Source organism: Microtus ochrogaster, linkage group LG9 (genome assembly GCF_000317375.1).
Source record: "Microtus ochrogaster isolate Prairie Vole_2 linkage group LG9, MicOch1.0, whole genome shotgun sequence".
NCBI lineage: Eukaryota > Metazoa > Chordata > Mammalia > Rodentia > Cricetidae > Microtus > Microtus ochrogaster.
In genome coordinates this window covers 26,694,706-26,712,905 of record NC_022034.1, presented here as the reverse complement: position 1 = coordinate 26,712,905, position 18,200 = coordinate 26,694,706, and the positions used below count along the sequence as shown (strand labels likewise).

At 42.6% G+C, this 18,200-nt stretch overlaps 2 protein-coding genes across 4 annotated transcripts in view; one reads left to right on the top strand and one right to left on the bottom strand.

Annotated features, from left to right (window-relative positions):
- The window catches only part of Wasf1 (WAS protein family member 1), a 48,236-nt gene extending 31,956 nt beyond the window's left edge, over nucleotides 1–16,280 (bottom strand). For both annotated transcript variants that reach the window (XM_005363559.3, XM_005363560.3), the window contains exon 1: nucleotides 15,732–16,280. The gene's annotated coding sequence lies outside the window, so the exon portion shown is untranslated. The remainder of the gene's footprint in view (nucleotides 1–15,731) is intronic.
- A 161-nt stretch (nucleotides 16,281–16,441) lies between these two features.
- Nucleotides 16,442–18,200, top strand: part of Cdc40 (cell division cycle 40) — a 52,954-nt gene continuing 51,195 nt past the window's right edge. Inside the window, exons 1-2 of one of the 2 annotated variants that reach the window (XM_005363558.3) lie at nucleotides 16,442–16,471; nucleotides 16,674–16,925. In XM_005363558.3, the coding sequence (XP_005363615.1) occupies nucleotides 16,737–16,925 (189 nt within the window). In that variant the 5' untranslated portion in view covers nucleotides 16,442–16,471; nucleotides 16,674–16,736. Of the gene's footprint in view, nucleotides 16,926–18,200 lie in introns of both variants that reach the window. The other variant, XM_013352387.2, reaches the window with a different exon arrangement.

Genomic DNA, 18,200 nt, shown 5'->3' with positions numbered 1-18,200 from the left:
CCTCCCTGAGTCCATTCTTGCCTTCCTAGAGTGGCTACTGGTAGTCTTAACATGCTAGTTTGATCGTGTTTTCCCTGTTGTCCTGGCTAATTTTATGCCAACGTGGCACAAGCCAAAGTCATCTGCAAGGAGGGAATCTCAACTGAAAAAAAGCCTATAGGGCATTTTCTATTTAGTGATTGAACTAAATGAGCACCCAGCTCATTGTGGGTAAGGACACCCCTCAGCTGGTGGTCCTGGGCGCTGTTAAGAAAGCAGGCTGAGCAAGCCAAGAAAGGCAAGCCAGTAAGCAGCACTCCTCCATTGCCTCTGCATCAGCTCCTGCCTCCAGGTTCACATCTTGGCTTCCCTCAATGGGCAGTGATTCAGGGTGTATGTAAGGAACCCTTTCCTCCCCAAGCTGCTTTCGGTCACCCTAAGACCTGTGTTTAAGATTACACAGCTCTTGGCTGCATTGTTAACGTGAATGTAATCCTTTGTTGTTGTTGTTATGTGGCTTTCTTTGTTGTTATGTGGCTTTCTTTGTTCTTCATTAGAGTGTAAGTTCTAAACGGGTAGAAACCACGTCTCATTCATTCCTATCCCAACAGTGAAGCACAGTTTGACTGTGTGTGCTCTGTCTTTCTGTGTGTACAATGGATAGTGTAAAAATAATTCGCATTCACTTTTTGGGCAGCATCACATAGTTTATTCTCCAAGAAGAGTGCACAGCGAAAGAAGAGAAAACTAAATTTATCAAAGAAAATGAAAAGGAAAGTTACCAGGTTAAATTGCAACCATGAAGCTATTTATTACAAGTGCCTGCGCCTGTCGGTCTGGGCAATGACCTGACTGAGGCATCCGAATAGCAGTTCGCTCCTGAGACCTGGGGCTCATCCTGCTGATTCTCCACAGAGTTTGTTCCAGTGTGCAGAAAGGGGATTGATGCAATCATTTAAAGACAGAAAGTGTAGTTTCAAAGACAGAGTTACATCCTCCTTCTAGCAGGAAAGTAGTAACTATACTAAAACAAAAATTTTAAGAATGGTTGTTTCCAGGCAGTGAAAAGAGAGAATTTCTAAGGTCTATAAAAGAAAAGCAAGTTTTTATGAAATGAAACTAGTTTAATAAGCCAAAATAGCTAATTTTAGAAACTTATCAAAAAATAGCATAAAATGGGGTATTTTCCTAACTTTATTCAGAAATGTGTATTTTTTAATCTTGAAATATTATTGATTACTGATTATATCTATTTTTCTTGGAAAATGAGGTACTTTCTTAACTTTATTCAGAAAGGTATATCTTTTAATCTTATGAAATATTGATTGCTGTTGATTCTATATGTATTTTCTTTTTTGGAAAATACACATTTACATGTAGTAAAAGTAAAAATATCTCATATTTCTAGCAACTCAGAGATTAACAGTTTACATTTTATCTGACAAGTGTTGTAGGTTGGCTATATTACTATTTAGATATTTGTATTCCATGGGAATCTTGGGGTTGTTTTGGAATACTTTTAAACTTTGGTAATTTTATATCAGTATATAATATAACCTGATCATAGTCACCCCAAACTTCAACCTTCCATCAATCCCCCACCTCCCAACACATCCTACCTTTATCTCTTTTGTTTTCTTTGAAGGTGTGGTCTCATGTTGCTCAAAATGGCCTAGAGCTCCCCAATTAGATCAGGCTGGGCCTGAACTGCTCCTGCATCCACCTCCTCATTCATATACAGGCCACCATTCCAGGTTAGATACACCTTCAAGAGCCAAACTACGGACTAAGGATAGGAGTAACAACACAGTAACTCTTGTAATCGTTTTGTTAAATGAAAGAAGCCAAACACAAAGCTATGCATGCTAGGCATTTCTTCTAAATAATCGAGCCTGTAGCAGCCGCAAACAGGTTAACTCTGCTTAGGGAAGGGGTGGGACTGGTGGGAAGAGCAGGGAGAAGACGAAGACCGCAAAATTCTGACGGTGCCTTAGCTCGATCAGGAGGACGGACTCCTACAGGAATCTCTAAGCTAAACGTACCCGACTGTTCAGTTATTGTGTCAATTACATTTCAGCAGAACTCTCAAAATTCCGTCTAATCAAATACAATCAATCACTCCAACTAAGGAAAACATTCATGCTATGAAATACTACTTCCTATTACCTACAAATAAAAGTGACCTAAGGTTAGTACTATTAAATGTCAAGTTGACAGTGTTGTAAGTATGCACAACGGTTTTTAAAGAAACTCTCTAGAAATGCAAGCATAAAATCTTGGACACAAACAGACTATAGCAAATTCAGAGAAGCACAAGCCAACCAAAGCTTTGCTCTCCACCTTCTGTCAACACATTACAATCCTAGGCCCGGCTTGAGAACAAGTGTGGCTGTACAGCGGAAAACAGTGCGGTTAAAGCCTTTGTTATCATTACTAAAAATAATCTATGTATAAAATAGTAGGTAAGTTGCTGATCTCTCATGACACACTTATTTCAAAAGTACATTTCTCCTCAGACACCCTTTCTTGTGGTGGTTAAATTTCAGGGCAGTTCCCCACACCTATCTAAGCAGTAAGGATTAATTATCCTTTCTTCTGCACCGCTGCCCCTTTGCTGAATCACTGCCATCAGCATAATGCTTAAGTGATAATTTCACCCATCTCAAAACAAGAAAACGAGATTTCTTTCGGGCTGACATCTGTCCCTCTAGCCACACCTCTGTTCTCCTGAGCAGCAAAATTCCTTTGCAAGTCACTTGACTTCTCCAGTTCTGACTTAAATCTGTCCATTCCGACTCTGATTCCCAGGACTGTAAGAGATCGTGTCGCGGGGTCCATCATGACCGAGCTGATTTAGCTTCTTCTCATTTGAGATAGGAGTAGCTGCTCACTCCTCCGGAACACTACATGCTGTCCTCCCACCCCAGTCTCAAGGCTCCATCCCTCAGACATGATCTAGATATTTTATCCTTAGCAATACCCACTTCCCGGTTTTCTTACCATCAGATACACTTCAACCCAACATTAAAGGACCTCCATGCTTTCTGCTCATCCTCAAGTATCAGTTAACGGTATCTTACGTAGTGTTCGTAAGACAGATGAAAATGAAAATCAGGTACAAATACAAACAGAAAAATCAAATTAAGTGTCTTAATTTTCTGAAGCACAATTAATAAAAAACTCAGAGAGAGAAACTGGGGTTCAACCCGAAGGTCAGAAAAGCAAAGCAGTCAGTCACTGGCTCTTACCTCTACCTCAGTCCACAATGGCAGCGATCCCGCCTCCGGGAATCTCAGAATGAGACTGAGAGCTGTCTCTTCCCATTTTATATTCCTCTCCAGGGCTGGGATTAAGGGCGTGCACCCACTGGGATTAAAGGCATGCACCACCTAGTTTCTTTGGAAAACTAGCGTGGTTTTTGGGATTAAAGGTGGTTGCCACAACTGCCTGGTCTGTAAGGCTGACCACTGGGGCTGTTTTACTCTCTGATCTTCGGGTAATCTTTATTTATTAGGATACAAATGAAATTCCATTACAACTTTCAATACTATTACCACCTTTCTTTTAAGTTTTACATGACTAGTACAACGTCACACAAACTTAAAATATTACAGTTAAATAATGAAAAGCAAAATAAATACTCTTTCTTTTTAAACCGATAGTTTCTGGACCTAATCCTCTCTCGCAGGCTTACTGTCTGGTCGTTCTCACACACCATCCTCTCACATGGCAGCCCCGCCAGCGCTCAACTTCAGTGGCTATGCCTGAGGCTGGGATTACACATGCTGCAATTACAGGTTTGAGACAACACGCCCGGCCCATAGCAGGCTTTCAGAGAGGGAATTTAATGAGTGGGCACACACACTTGCCCCTACGCAGGAGGTTGAGGGGAGAGGAGTCAAGGAGTCCCGTGCGAGTCTGGCAGCACAGCCAGGCTGTCGAAAATTAGAGGACTGGGGTGAAGAGCTTGCACCTACGGGTCCCCAGGACCCTAAAGCCAAGCACGGAGGTGTGTCTGTAAGCCTGGAACTTCAGGAGGTGATGGTGCTAGCTAGCCAGCCAGTCCTGCTGAAATGGTTCGTTCCAGGACCAGTGAGACTCTACTCCCTCCACAAAAGGCTGGGAATGATAAAGGAAAATACCCAATGTCAACATCTGGTCTCCACAGGAGCACACAAGGGCAAGCAAGACCACACATGCGTGCACACAATTAGAGAATTCAGAAATCTATCTCTATTATATGAAATATATGCTAAATTTCATGTTCAATTTATGAAAGAGTAATATCATTTGTCTGTACTTAACATTTTTTTTTTAAATTTTAACATTTTTTTTAACACTTAAAAAAAAATGTGATCTGTAGGAATATGTGCACATAAGTGCAGGTGCCCAGAGGGGCTAAAGGCCTTGGATCCTACTGGGTCTATGGATGCTGGGAACCAAACTCATGAACTAGGTCGTCTGCAAGACCCGTGCTAAGTCATCTTTACAGCTTGTACATTTTCTTTTTAATGCTAAGAAAGAAACAGAAGTCTTTATGTAGAAATCTACTGAGAGCCGGGTGGTAGTGGTGGCGCACGCCTTTAATCCCAGCACTTGAGAGGCAGAGGCAGGTGGATCTCTGTGAGTTTGAGGCTAGCCTGGTCTACAAGAGCTGTTGCAGGACAGGCTCCAAAGCTACAGAGAAACCCTGTCTCGAAAAACAAACAAAAAAGAGAGAGAGAGAGAGAGAGAGAGAGAGAGAGAGAGAGAGAGGGGAATCTACTAAGAGACACACTCTGGTTCATGTCCTTCCGTGACAATAAAACGGTGACTTTTATGATACTCGATTACTATATATGATTTCAAACTTTATTTTTACAAGCAGAGAGAATATATTTCTAGCAGAGCAATCATAGTAGTGCGCGATGCTCTTCATCCCTCCATGACTCTCGTACCTCAACACGGCTGGTGCTATTTGCTGACTAGAGCACACATTTTAGCATTCAGACGAGACAAGGCTTCCAGAAGTGTAACCCTTCTCCCTGCGGCTCTATGAGCACCACTCTCGGTTCTAAAGACAGAATAGCACCTTTCCCCCACTCAGCATGCCAAGTTCCTGTGTACACGCTTAAACAGTTCTTTCCAGATTTCCATCTTAGAACTGGCCCCTTTCAACCTAAATATTCTACACTATGTCGTTAAACATCTGGCTTTCCTGTGCTCCTTTCATTCTCATTTTCAAAACACCGGCAGAGTTTCCTCTGCTTTGCTTCCTACTTCCTACTTTGGGGGTTCTCTTCAAAGATGGACATGGGGCCTTCGCCTGGGTTTACGTGAGAGCAGTCAATCACAACGTAACACGTCACATCTTCTCCAACCTCTTCAAGATCCTTTTTTCCCTCCTCCTCCCATGTTTTTTTTTTTTTTTTTTTTTGGTTTTTCGAGACAGGGTTTCTCTGTGGTTTTGGAGCCTGTCCTGGAACTAGCTCTTGTAGACCAGGCTGGTCTTGAACTCAGAGATTCGCCTGCCTCTGCCTCCCGAGTGCTGGGATTAAAGGCGTGCGCCACCACCGCCCGGCCTCCTCCCATGTTTTAACCATTTACTCCCGGAGGCAAATTTTATTATGTGCCAGGTCTTCATACTCTCTTCCCTTCTCTCTGTGAGTCTATCTTCTCCCAGATCTTGAACTACCAGCTCTAAATTATTTGTAGAAACGCAAAAAAACAGCTCAAAAAAAGACATGCCACTATTCCAAATGAATAGACCCCAAACCAAATTCCAAATTCACCACCCATGACTTTCCACTCTGTCCCCAAAGGAAACTTACTATTCTTCCTTTGGCATTAACTATTTATTTATAGTAACAATACCATATCATTTAGGCTATGATTATCTTTAAACTAAAGCAAATATTAGATTCTCCTATTAATCAATTCACTCAAGCTTTCGGTATGTGATGTGTATGTGAGAGAGACAGGGCTGGCATGTGTGTCCAGCACACGTGAAGGTCAGAGAACAACTTCTGGGGGTGGGTTCTCTCCTTCCAGTGCAGAGTCCAGATCAAACTCAGGCTGTCAGGCTCACGAGGCAAGGACTTTCCCACCGAACAGTCACACTGGCCGTCAGTCAGCTCCTGACTGTGTGCAAACCACTGGTAAAATAGCTGCAGTCTGTCACTGTGAAGGTATTTCCTCTGTGACAGGATTATTGCCATCACAGTGTGAACTGGAGTTGCTCTGATGATCTACAGAACACCTGAGCCCACAGTCAAGTCAACAAAATACGGAGAACAATAGTGATGGCCCGGGCGTGCTAGGCTACAATAAAGAAGCTGTTAGCGTCATCTTGGGGGGAGGAAACTTGTGGGGAGAAACTCAGAAGACCCTCACCTGAGAGACCCAGTCACCACTTCTTCCTTCCCTAGCTGCGGTTGGTCCTGGGTGTCCTGGAGTATATAGGAAACGGAAGGCCGACTGGGCACTGGGACTGGGGGTCAGTTTCATAAACTTATGGTTTGTCACCCACTTTCCAGTAAGTAACCCCAACGATCACAGAAAGGGAATTTAATTGGAACCCATTCTTTGGTCTGTCAGGGCTCTCCTGGGGTGAATAACTGTTTACATTTCTCCAGAACTCAAGTGACATTCTCATTTAAATCTTTTAATGGTAAACTGACCTGGTATGCTGCATATAACCTAAACTCTGGAACTAATTCCTAACAACCATTTCCAATATTGCAACTGAGTAAGGGAATTAAAATAATTCTGTTTTCTTCTCTATGTTGACAGAAAGCCCAAGTCAGAAATAGATATAAGGCATTGATATTTGGCAAGAATTATGAAACTTCTGTCATGGTCTATATTTAAAATTTAGTTCCTGCCTGGAAAGGTAAGAGTTCTATCTTTTCAAAGTTGTTGTGAGGATTACATCAGCCATGTAAGATATTCAGCACATATCAAAACAAAAGTTTTCTAGAATCAGTGGCGGGGACCAAATGCAGACCCATGAAGAACACCAGGTATCAGGAAATCTACACCTAAGCATGTGGTCCTCAAACTGCAGAAGGCAACAGGAAGCCAGAGCGCAGCTCAGTGCTAGAGCACTTATCTACCCCGGACAAGCCTTCGGGTGGACTCTGAGCACTCATTAATTAACTAAATTAAAATCTGAAAGGCATGGAAAAAAATCCTGAAGAGGAAAACTATTTGACTTTAGACAGACAGGTTCGACTTACACTGGACATGTCTCATTGTTAGCCATTCAAACAAGGGGCAGAATCACACAATTCAAGTTCTGAAAGAATAAAGCTACCAACTTGAAACTTTGTATTCAGTCACTCCAAAGTGAATCAATTATTTTCTCAGACAAATAAAAACCAAGGGAATATGCCACCAGTAAACATGCCCATCAAGAAATGACAAAGCATTTCTGCAGAGGGAAAGAAAACATTAAAACAGGCCAGATTTACATAAGGATAGAAAGGGTGTAAGAGACTATAGGAAAAAATAAATCTTTATTTATATTTTGTTTTTTTTTTCCAGGCAGGGTTTCTCTGTGTAACAGTACTAGCTGTCTTGGAATTAGCTCTTGTAAAGCTGACCTCAAACTCACAGAGATTCGTCTGCCTCTACCTCCTGAGTGCTGAGATTAAAGGTGTGTGCCACCACTGCCCGGCAAAATAAAATCTTTATAAAGATAATTATTCTTTCAAAATAATACATCAAGATATCGTGTGATCTCATTAGAGGAAATGAATGGCACCACCATTATAAAAGATAGGAGAGAGGAACTGGAAACAGAAGGTATCTAAACCAACTGTTAAGTAGCATAATTGTATTTATATGTCGACTTAAGAGTATCTGAAGATGTATCCAAAAAATCTCGGCAACCATTAAAAGAAAGTTTAAAAAATATAACTGATATGTTAGGAATGGAGAAAAAAATAGAACCAAATAAAATGTTCAATTAATGTCAGGAAAAATAAAGAGTAAGATTTTTAAAAAGCAAAGTATAAGAGCAATGAACATAAGCTAAAAATATGATAGCCATTAATCCAACAGTCACTAATTACTTTAAGTTAACATGAATGCTTCAAATACACCAACTAAAGGAGATGTTCACAGAATAAAAAGTAAGGTCCAACTACAAACTCTCGACAAGAAATGTACTTTAGATAGAAAGGCATAGGTTAAAAATGGAAGGATGGAGAAAAATTTGGAAGAAAAACAAACTCACCAACCTAAAGTTTTGTATTTACTTATTCAAAAGTGAACAAAGGACTTTTTCAGACAAATAAAGACAAATGGAATCTGGCCCCCGTGAGAGACTTGATAGACGTGACAGGACAAGTTCTTCGGGGGAAGGAAGGCACTAAGCATGGCCTGGACGCCAGCTGCGCCAAAAGGAGGCCTGAAGTGCTAGACTTAACAAAGGACACCTCTGCATGAGGGGGACCCTCCGGAATTCTAAAATGTACCATCATAAGATAAAGGAATACCTTTACTGAAACAATACAACTATCTTTTTAATGTACATGTTCTTCAGAACAGACCATCAAAATACATGTAGCAAAATTGACAGAAAGCCAGCAGAAATGGTTAGATATACCAGCATAGTAGGAACTTCAGCATGCCTCACTTAGTCATGAACAGACCCAATAGGCAGAAAAATAAGTCAAGATATGGTTAAACTAAATAAATAACATCAATCAACTGGATCAAAATGTCATGTGTAAAGTACTTCGATTTGCAAACAGAATATACATTCTTCTCTAGCTCACGTGGTTCATTCACTGAGAGAGATAATGTTTTAGGTCGTAAGTACACTTGGGAAAACTTCAAATCTGAACTACACAATATATGTTCTCAGAAAACAAATCAGATTAAAGAGAGCATAAAAATAGACAGAAAATACAAAAATATTTGGAGATTGAATAACGTAGTTCAAGTCTCAAATGAAGTCTTTAAATATTCAGAACCAAAGGAAAATATGTTTTCAAAAATCTTTTGAGAGACCTCCAAACAATGATAACCGGGAAATACAGGGAGTCTGGCCTGGAGGCTACACCTGTAATTCTAACATCTTGGAAGAGGAGGCAGGAGGGTTGGGAGCTCAGGGAGAAGGAGAAGTGGGAAAGGAGGATCTTAACTCAAACTTCAACTCGGGCAACCAAGTAAACGTGCCTGCAGTAAAGGGAAAGAAACTAGTGAAAAGGACAGAAATCAATACAATTAAAAATGGGAAACCAAAGAGACAGGAATCAGCGAGGTCACAGAAGCGCGGTCTGGAAACATCAATGAATCTGGTCGACTTCCAAGTCTATCAGAAAAATTTTATTTTGGTTTCAGGAAATGGTTAGTCTTTATTCTCCACTAGGATACAAATGCTTCACTTCTTTTCACTTTCTACTTAATTTGTTGGCATAAGTGTGTTATAAAAATTACCAAACATGGACAAATATAATAAATGGACAGAAGACATTTCTGTTAAGAATTAAAACACGAAATTCCTTATTTTCATAGACAAATCTGAAAACTAACAAACAAGCAAAAATCCCAAGAGCCTTCTTAACCTCTGTGAGAAGAACTAAACTAGCTAATCTATGTTCTGACACAAAAGCTGTTTCTTTTAAGCTGATTTAATCAATGCAGAAGCATCAGTCAATTAGAGTACTCAAGAGAAAGAATAGCAAGAAGCCAGGTGACTATTTGATACATTCAAAAAGATCTGTTGCTGGGCGGTGGTGACCCACACATTTAATCCCAGCACTCAGGAGGCAGAGGCAGGCGGATCTCTGTGAGTTCGAGGCCAGCCTGGTCTAAAGAGCTAGTTCCAGGACAGGAACCAAAGCTACAGAGAAACCCTGTCTCGAAAAACAACAAAAAGAAGAAAGAAAGAAGGAAGGAGGGAGGGAGGGGGGAAGGAAGAGAGAGAGAAAGAAGAAAAAGAGCTCTGCTGACTTCATTATTCAAATTCAAGAGACATAAACATCTAGATCCACGCTGCAGAGTTGCTCAAAGAAATGACACTCCTGACAGTCTAGAGTTGTAGGAAGAGAGGGACTGAAAATCACATTCTGTTGAAATCCACTCCATTTTTATTAGTCATGTGACCTCCAACGAACTACCTTATCTAAGACAGAACACTTGGGTAGCTGGCAACTATCTAAAGTACAAGTCCAACCAATTCATGCAAAAATAAAGACCTATAACAAAGACACGGAACAAAATCAGCATCTTTGGTGAATTTAATCTCAGGACCATGGACAAATACACTGTCCTACAGGAAACTAGCTGCCCCCTGTAAGGCCATTTATTTACCTGGTCTACATGGCAAGAAAACAGTCGTTAGGTGTCTCAAGAGTTTGTATCTATAGTCTGGACAATTGGAGAGAAAACAGATTTGCTCTCCCTTTGGGCATCAGGGACCGAGGAAAAAACCTCTAAGTGACCTGGTCTAAGTAACTAGATAACAAACTCAACAGATTGTGTGTGACTGGTGTTCCAACGGCCTCCTTCAACAGTCAAGTCGGATCCAGCCATCAGACTGCCTTAAACCTTCCTTGGGTTTAAACTTAAAACTTCCATGGGTTTAAATCACCAGACACAAGGTCCATTACTTTGTAGAACCAGGCTCTTGTAGACTAGCTCCTACCAAGCAACACGCCTGGGCTTAGCACTCCCTCAGCCCTTGTTTTACATAAAGAAGAAATAACTGGTTTAGCAGAACCAAAGCTACAGAGAAACCCACTGACAGCCACTACCAGATTAACCAACTGCAAGTGAGCAGAGGATAGGCAGAAAGGTCCAAATGACGTAGTTGGGAAGAACGGGGAGAAGGCAGTTCCCAAGACAACCTGGGATTCAGCTGACTTCACTCTTCCACAAAATCCTCAAGAACACCAATCTGAGAAAGTAAATGTAAGAGGCTCCATGAAGTGACTTGCATATAAAGCAAGCATAACGTACTTCCTTCCCGCTTCATAGAAAATGCTATACGTTACCTTTGAATATCATTAATCTCCAAGTAAGTTCATTAAAGACCTGCAAATACTCCCGTTTAAGTGACAGATAGTCCGTGATTCCTTTCCTCACAACACCCAGCGCTTTCCACTCGCAGCAGACCAGTCTGCAGAAATCACACCCACTCACTCCACTGAGCTGAAACCAAAAAACAGGCACTAGGAACATAAGAATGAAGCAGGGGTGGTGGGGACGGACAGACAAACAACAGAATGCATCGTCTGCCTCCAACCCTACCACACCTCTATTAAGGCATGCCATGCGATTATACTGAGAGCTTACTTTAAAACCTATTAAAGCCGGGCGGTGGTGGCGCACGCCTTTAATCCCAGCACTCGGGAGGCAGAGGCAGGCGGATCTCTGTGAGTTCGAGGCCAGCCTGGTCTACCAAGGGAGTTCCAGGACAGGCTCCAAAGCTACAGAGAAACCCTGTCTCGAAAAACCAAAAAATAATAAAAAAAAATAATAAAAAAATAAAACCTATTAAAATTAATAACGTGAGAACTAAATTAAACATCGTGTTTCTAAAAGGAGGCGTATGAAGAAAAGTTTAGAACTATGTTATTTTCAGAAATAGATCTAGAAGGAAGAAGCCCCTGACGAGAGCATAGGCAGAAATATTAGGAAAGGAAAACGTCTCACGAGAAAGGGGGGTTCCCCAGATTCTTTTAAGCACCTTAGACTTCTGTTCTAGGGAAGAAACCAACAGGGACCCTCAAGAAGTAAAAACCACAAGAAGAACCTCCACCCCTCCACGTGCCCTAACATCTTGGCCCATAGGAGGTGCAGCAACATGAAAATCACGAAATATCTTCCTCTTCCTGTTTGATGGATGAAAGAAGGCAAGCTCCTGAAAATGCGGCCACAGGCAACAAGACCAAAGAATCGCCAAATACCACTATAAATACTTTAAACATTTTCGTGTATTTATAGTAGCTGTTAGCATAATTTTTATAATTTCCTAGAAATTTGTAACTACTGGCATAATCATGTAACTCCAGTATATCAGGCGCTGAATAGGCTCTTAGCGGGCTGTGTCTCATCACTAAGCACACGGCCTCTGAGAAAGGCGTTTTAGGCCAGTGGTGGTTAATCCTCACCAGGAACTTCACTGGATGTGTAATCACCCAGGACACAAACCTCTGGAGGGTCCAGAGACGGATAACTGAGACCCACCCTGCATGATGGTGACTCCATTCCAGGCACTCAGATCCTGGCTGAATAAAACAGAAAAGGAGACCAACATTTCCCTCCCTCTTTGATACGGGGTTCCCTCTATACCTCTCGTTCCTCCGGTCAGCTGCTGCACAATCTTGCCGCCATGCCGCCCCCACCCCCACCGCGCCACCTGCATGGACAGCATCCCTTCAAACTAAGCAAAATACATCTTCCCCTCTTTTAAGCTTTTTCGGTTAATTCTTTAAACTCTATCTCAGGAATGAGAAGGGGAACTACTACAAAGTCTTACCACATGGTATGACTTTATAATGCAAGGAAAAGTTAAGACTACCAACCCATAGGAATTCAAGATTCAAAATTAAGAACAGGAAGTATATAGCTCAGCAGTGGAGTGCCTGGCACATAAGCGGTCCTGGATTTTATCCCCAGCACTGAGAACAAAGAAAATAAAATAATGGAGAAGAGAGAAAATTAAAAAATTATAATCTGCATGGAATAAATAAAAACATATAATGCTTAGTTTTATGAGGTTCTCTCTTGAAGCCATTTATTTTTAAAATCTGTTACATAAGCAAGCACAAGACTTCATTTATGTACATCTTTTTAATTAAGCCTCACTGGAAAACTGAAGTCATAAAGAAAGATAATTTCAGAAACGAACGTGTTAATGTCCATTTTCAGGAAGCACACTGCAAGATCATTAGCATCTTTTCATGTAGGGTGCCAAGATCTACTTCATCCGGTGTCTAGTGCTAGCTCTGGAACATGTGGTACGGGGACTAAAGTGGATGTTACAAAACCCTCCAAACATTTCTTTCTCTTTAGAGATAACACCGCTTTATTAAATAAAGTATTTGCTAAATCCTGCATTTGGTGGCTGCTCCTTTTGCTTGCTGAACACAGATGAATCCCCTGCTATTTGTTAAACGCAGAGCCACCACCTTTGGATTTGTGACGGTAAACCACAGAGTAGTTCTTATCCCCAGAGCTCAAAAAAGACGAGAGCTTTTCTTTATCCCTCCCCCCAAAAAAAGCCCCCCCCAAAAGAAAAAAGTTAAATTTCAGCTCTTTATATTTAAGAAAACATGATAAAAATGCAATCAAATTAATTTCAAAAAATAAAATCAGCTATACAATGAACTGTAAAATGAATTGTAAGATTGTAGAGACTTTTCATCCATATAACTTCCTCCCACAAAGTAACCAAAAGTTTCAATTGGAGTAAAGGCTTTAAGGATACAGTCTTTCCACAGTAGTTTTTGCTGTGAAAATGAAAGAGTCAATCACTTAATAAGGAAATCAAATATATTCTCTACTATTAAAATGAAGATCAAGCCTTGGAAAAGATAAATTATTCTTAAAACTAAACAAAAACTAGAGATTATACCATAGTAACTCATCGTCTCTTTTTGATATACGGATATTTATGAACCCTAGTGAAAAAGCTGCCCTACAGGAGGTTATCTTACAAGTGATCACAATTATGAATCGTTAGCCAATATTTTCTAATCAAAAGATCGTCAACATTTCCTAGACTCTGCGAATTTAATTCAATATTCTACTTGTTACCAATCACTTTTATCAGTACATCTGTAATTATTACATGTAGGCACGCAGTCTAAAATTAAAGACCACGAAGAAATAAGAAATTCTTCCAAGTTAAAGCCATCTTGCCAAAGCAAAATCAAATGTAAACCAGCCATTCTCAGGTGCCATGGAAAAACATACTGAGGCATTTTCATGATTCAGCAATGAAAATAGTTAAAATGAGTTTAAAAGTACGATGAAAATATCATCTCCGAATTAATGCATAATACCTTGTGGGATTGAGTACTGCTCCCATCTACACATAAGGAAAGCAAGGCAAAGATGTTCATTTTGGAAACTGCAAGGTCTTTCCTAATCAAGTAATGATTCTACACCATCAACTTATATATGTATGCTGCTGATTGCAAGTGCCATTAAACAATCACTACACCTTCAAATTCCTGCATGTCTGTGTGTAACCCCATTTTATCAAAAGAATTAACAAAATGAGCTTAAGCACATAAAGATGGGAAAGGAAAAAGGAAAAAGAGACGTTTCTGGCAACTAATTTATTTTTAAATAATAGCATTTAAAAGGTAACTAATGTTTGTTTCTTACATTTCAAAAGCATATTTCATCCTTAAGGTAAAGTATGCAAAACTGGATCTACTTATCCATGATCAAAGTTAGAAAAAAATAAGGAAAAAATTTATAACTAGCAATAAAATATACTGTCTCGAAAAACCAAAAAAAAAAAAAATAGCTAACTGAAAAGTAAAATACAAGTAAGTCAGGGAGTTAAGACCCCCCATTTTAAATCCTTCCTTTCATTCAAATGAAGACTATAGTTAATAAAATATTCTACAAATATGAAATACAAAACTTCTTTTATTCAAAACAAAATTTTGTATTAAGTGTTTTATTAAAAATATTCAGAATAAATAAAAATGCTTTTTAACAGAAACTTGGATCACCAGGGATAAACTGTTCCTGCGAGTTCCAATCGGGACTGTATTTGTAACTGTGTTACGCCGCTATCAGCAATTAGAAAAATGAAATTTTACCAAATTAAATTTACAAACATCAACGCAGTGAACAAGTAATTAAATTAATCACACCGATTACTGAACAGAAACAAGACTTCGTTAATACGTGAACGTCAAGAAAAATATGTAAATAGACTTAGGCACGTTTTGTATAATAAAGGACAAGGTTAGAATGAATTGTATTTAAGTACCTATCCCAGCTAGGTATTAATCAATTAGTCGTTCACAGAGCAGAGAGTGTTCGGATCGGATGAGCTTTCTTTTCACCATTATTCTAGTTCATCATCCGCAAGTGCAAGAGAAGGTGTCAGAGTACGGAAGCTAGGGGGCACGCTGTAGCTAGGGGAAAAGAAAAATGGGAAAGGTGCAATGGATGCTGCATAGTTGAATAATTATCTGGGTGGCACAATGGGCGAGTCCTGCCGACATCAGAGCCCAGGGAGCGTCTCCCTAACTCTGTCCGAGGAACCTCCCGATTCCCAGTGAGAAGAGCCGGCAACCGCTTTGCCTTCCTTTTCAAACGGGAAAATAAAGGGATGCCTGCACTCGCTTTGCCGTGGTCGTGCACAGGGAGCCGAGGCGCAAAGACCGGCAGCCAGAGCTCGCTTTTTAGACCGGCTGGCACGCAGGGCGAGCCGGGGCTCCGCGGTGGGCTGCAGCCTTGGCCGGCGCCGAGGTTGGAGGGCGGAGCGGCAGGGTGGGAGCCGCGAGCCCCGCGCCGCAGGTGAGAGCCGCAGCCGCTGCACCCGGAGCACCCTCGGGCTGGTCCCCGCACCCGAGATCCCGCGCCTCGTCCTCCACGCGCAGCCCGGGCTGCTGGGCGGCGGGCGCGGGGGAGCCCGGGATGGGGGCGGGGGCGGCGCGCCCATCATCGCCACCGCCGCTGCAGACCCGGGCTCTCACGCACGCCCCTCTCGGCTCCGGCCGGTGGAGAACAGTTCCCTGGCCAGGACCCGGGGAAGAAAAGGGACAAAATCCTGACAGACTCGTGCTCACCGTGAAACCGTGGGGGGCTCGCGCCTTACCCCTTCTTCATGCTTCGGCGGCGGTCGCCGGTCCCGCTCCGCGCTGGGACTCCACCGAGAGGCCCTCGGGAGCGTCGGGCTGCGGGGTGGAAGCCGCGCCGGGCACTGGCTAAGACGCCGGGCCGCCGGGAATGCCACCGGGGGCGCCCACTGGTCGCCCGAGCCGCGGTGCGCGCGACGCGCGAGCGAACAACACCGCGAGCCGCCGCTGCCCTGCGCCGCCCCCTCCCCGCGCGACGCTCCACAACCGGGCGCGGAGATCCAAGCCTGCAGCAGGGGGAGCCGCGGGGTGCTCTCCGCCTCGCCCCACAACCTTTCCCAGGAGCTGAGTCCGGCGGGTCCCAGGTCTCTGGACTTAAGATTTGCACTTTCCGCTTGAGCCCCGCAGGTCGTAGGGCGCCGTGGCGGGAGATTCACCCTCCGCGCAATTACTCGTCCGTGGGCAAGAGGACGGAGCTTCCCCCTGTCCTCGGGCTCCGTGGTATTGTCCAATCCGCACTTTGGGGGAGGGGGCCGGAGAGAACGATGCTGGGCTAGGGAACGGGGGAAGATGCTATCCAATTGAATGAACCATCCTCTGTGGGGCGGGGTCGAAGGCTGACCCCCCCCTCTGCCTGACTCCGCCTCCTCCCTTCAAACTACATTTCCCATGGTGCATTGCGCTTCCCGCCCCGCTGCACGCCGGGAGTGGAGGACTTCGAGGCTTCAAAGGTATCTCTGAACAGGGTCTTTAATCAACGAGGTCCTGAAAGTTATATGTAGTTGTAATTTTCTTGTGCTTCTCTAGATAAATGTTTGCAAACCTCAAGTACTTTACCGGTGATAGTAATAATCATTAAGTTTTTTTCAAAGAGGTTTTAAGTGATTTTTTTATTAAAGAAGGTAAACAACGTGTTTCTTGGCAATCTGTCAGGACCTGGAAGTCGCTGCTTCTTCCGCCCTGGCCTGACCACAGCACAGAGGATCTGTTGCAGTCATGTCCGCTGCGATTGCAGCTCTAGCTGCTTCGTATGGTTCGGGTTCAGGGTCCGAATCGGACTCGGACAGTGAGGGCAGTCGGTGTCCGCTGCCAGCCGCCGACTCTCTCATGCACTTGACCAAATCACCTTCAGCAAAGCCCTCTCTGACAGTGGCGGTGGACTCGGCTCCGGAGGTGGCGGTTAAGGTAAGTGTTTTAGCCACTGCTGGGTGCAGGAATTGGTTTCAGCTTCCAAATGGCCTGTCTCCGGCGAGGTGCTGGTTTACCTGGGCGCTGAGAAGTAAGTTACCAGCGCTTACACGTCTTCCCACATCTTCCTCCACTACCCTCTACCTCTTGTGTCTCCATCACTTAAAAGTGGTCCGGTAGGGGAGGGAAGTTTGAAATTAAGGCGAGGACGTAGCCTTGTTAGAGCAGATGTAAATTCAGATAGCTAAAAGTGGGTCAGGACTTCCTAACTAGAATTTGTGCCCTCACTGGAAGTGAGCCCGTGATCAGGCACTGTTTTGGTTTTGAGAAACTAGTCTCGAGTCCTGGCTTCACCACTTGCACATTATACAGTTTCCTCTCTTGGGAGGTAGCTGTTTAAAAACTTAACTATATTGAGAGATTATTGTAAAGATTAAGTTATAGGGTAAAGGTTATATAGCAGCGAGCCTAATGATCTAAGATAACGGCAAAACATGCTAGCTATTGTGATATACAGTGAGTGGGGAAAGGACATACACTTTAGGAAGTAGCATGCGTGAGCACAATGAAGGGAGAGCTAAACGGAAAAACCCAGCAATGTAGTTTTTGACTGAGTATGTATTATTGTCCAGAAACAACAGGCCTGAAAGCCCCAAAGGCCAAGAAAACAGTGCACACAGGAATTATTCTAATGGGTGAAGCAGCCAATTAAATGTGAGCAAATTAAAGTCATTACAGATTGGATTGAACACTGGGAAGGAAAAAAACCATTTTATAGAATAAGATAGAAATATGATTTTTGTAGAATGCTCAGATAAGTCCTGGGGGAGAGGGGAGGTCGGTTCAAAGAAAGTGAAGTCAAGTAAGCTACAGCAAGAGTTTCCAAGCTTAGGTGACTTGCAAACCTAGGAAGGCAGAGACTTGGTGTGTTTGAGGTTGATGTGTCTTAAACCCAGTGAGAGCATCCGTCAGTCAGTAGGAAGCTCCATGTGGATGCTCGAAGTGGGGAGAGGGAACCTGTACAAAAGTTCCTTCATAAGATGTCCCTAGGTCTTGTTTGTCTCTTAAGTCTTCTGCAAGTTTTGACAAACCATTTATGAAACTTTGCTGTTTTGTTTTTTTTTTAAAATAAGGACATCTGGCATGAAAAAATGCTGGGAATTCTATCTTTAGAGCAAAACAAAGCTCTCCTGAGGGCTTTTCAGCCTCCCCAGTCTGTTCCTTAGAAAACTCAACTGTGGGTGCTGTGCCTTCTCCCCATCTTTGTCGCAC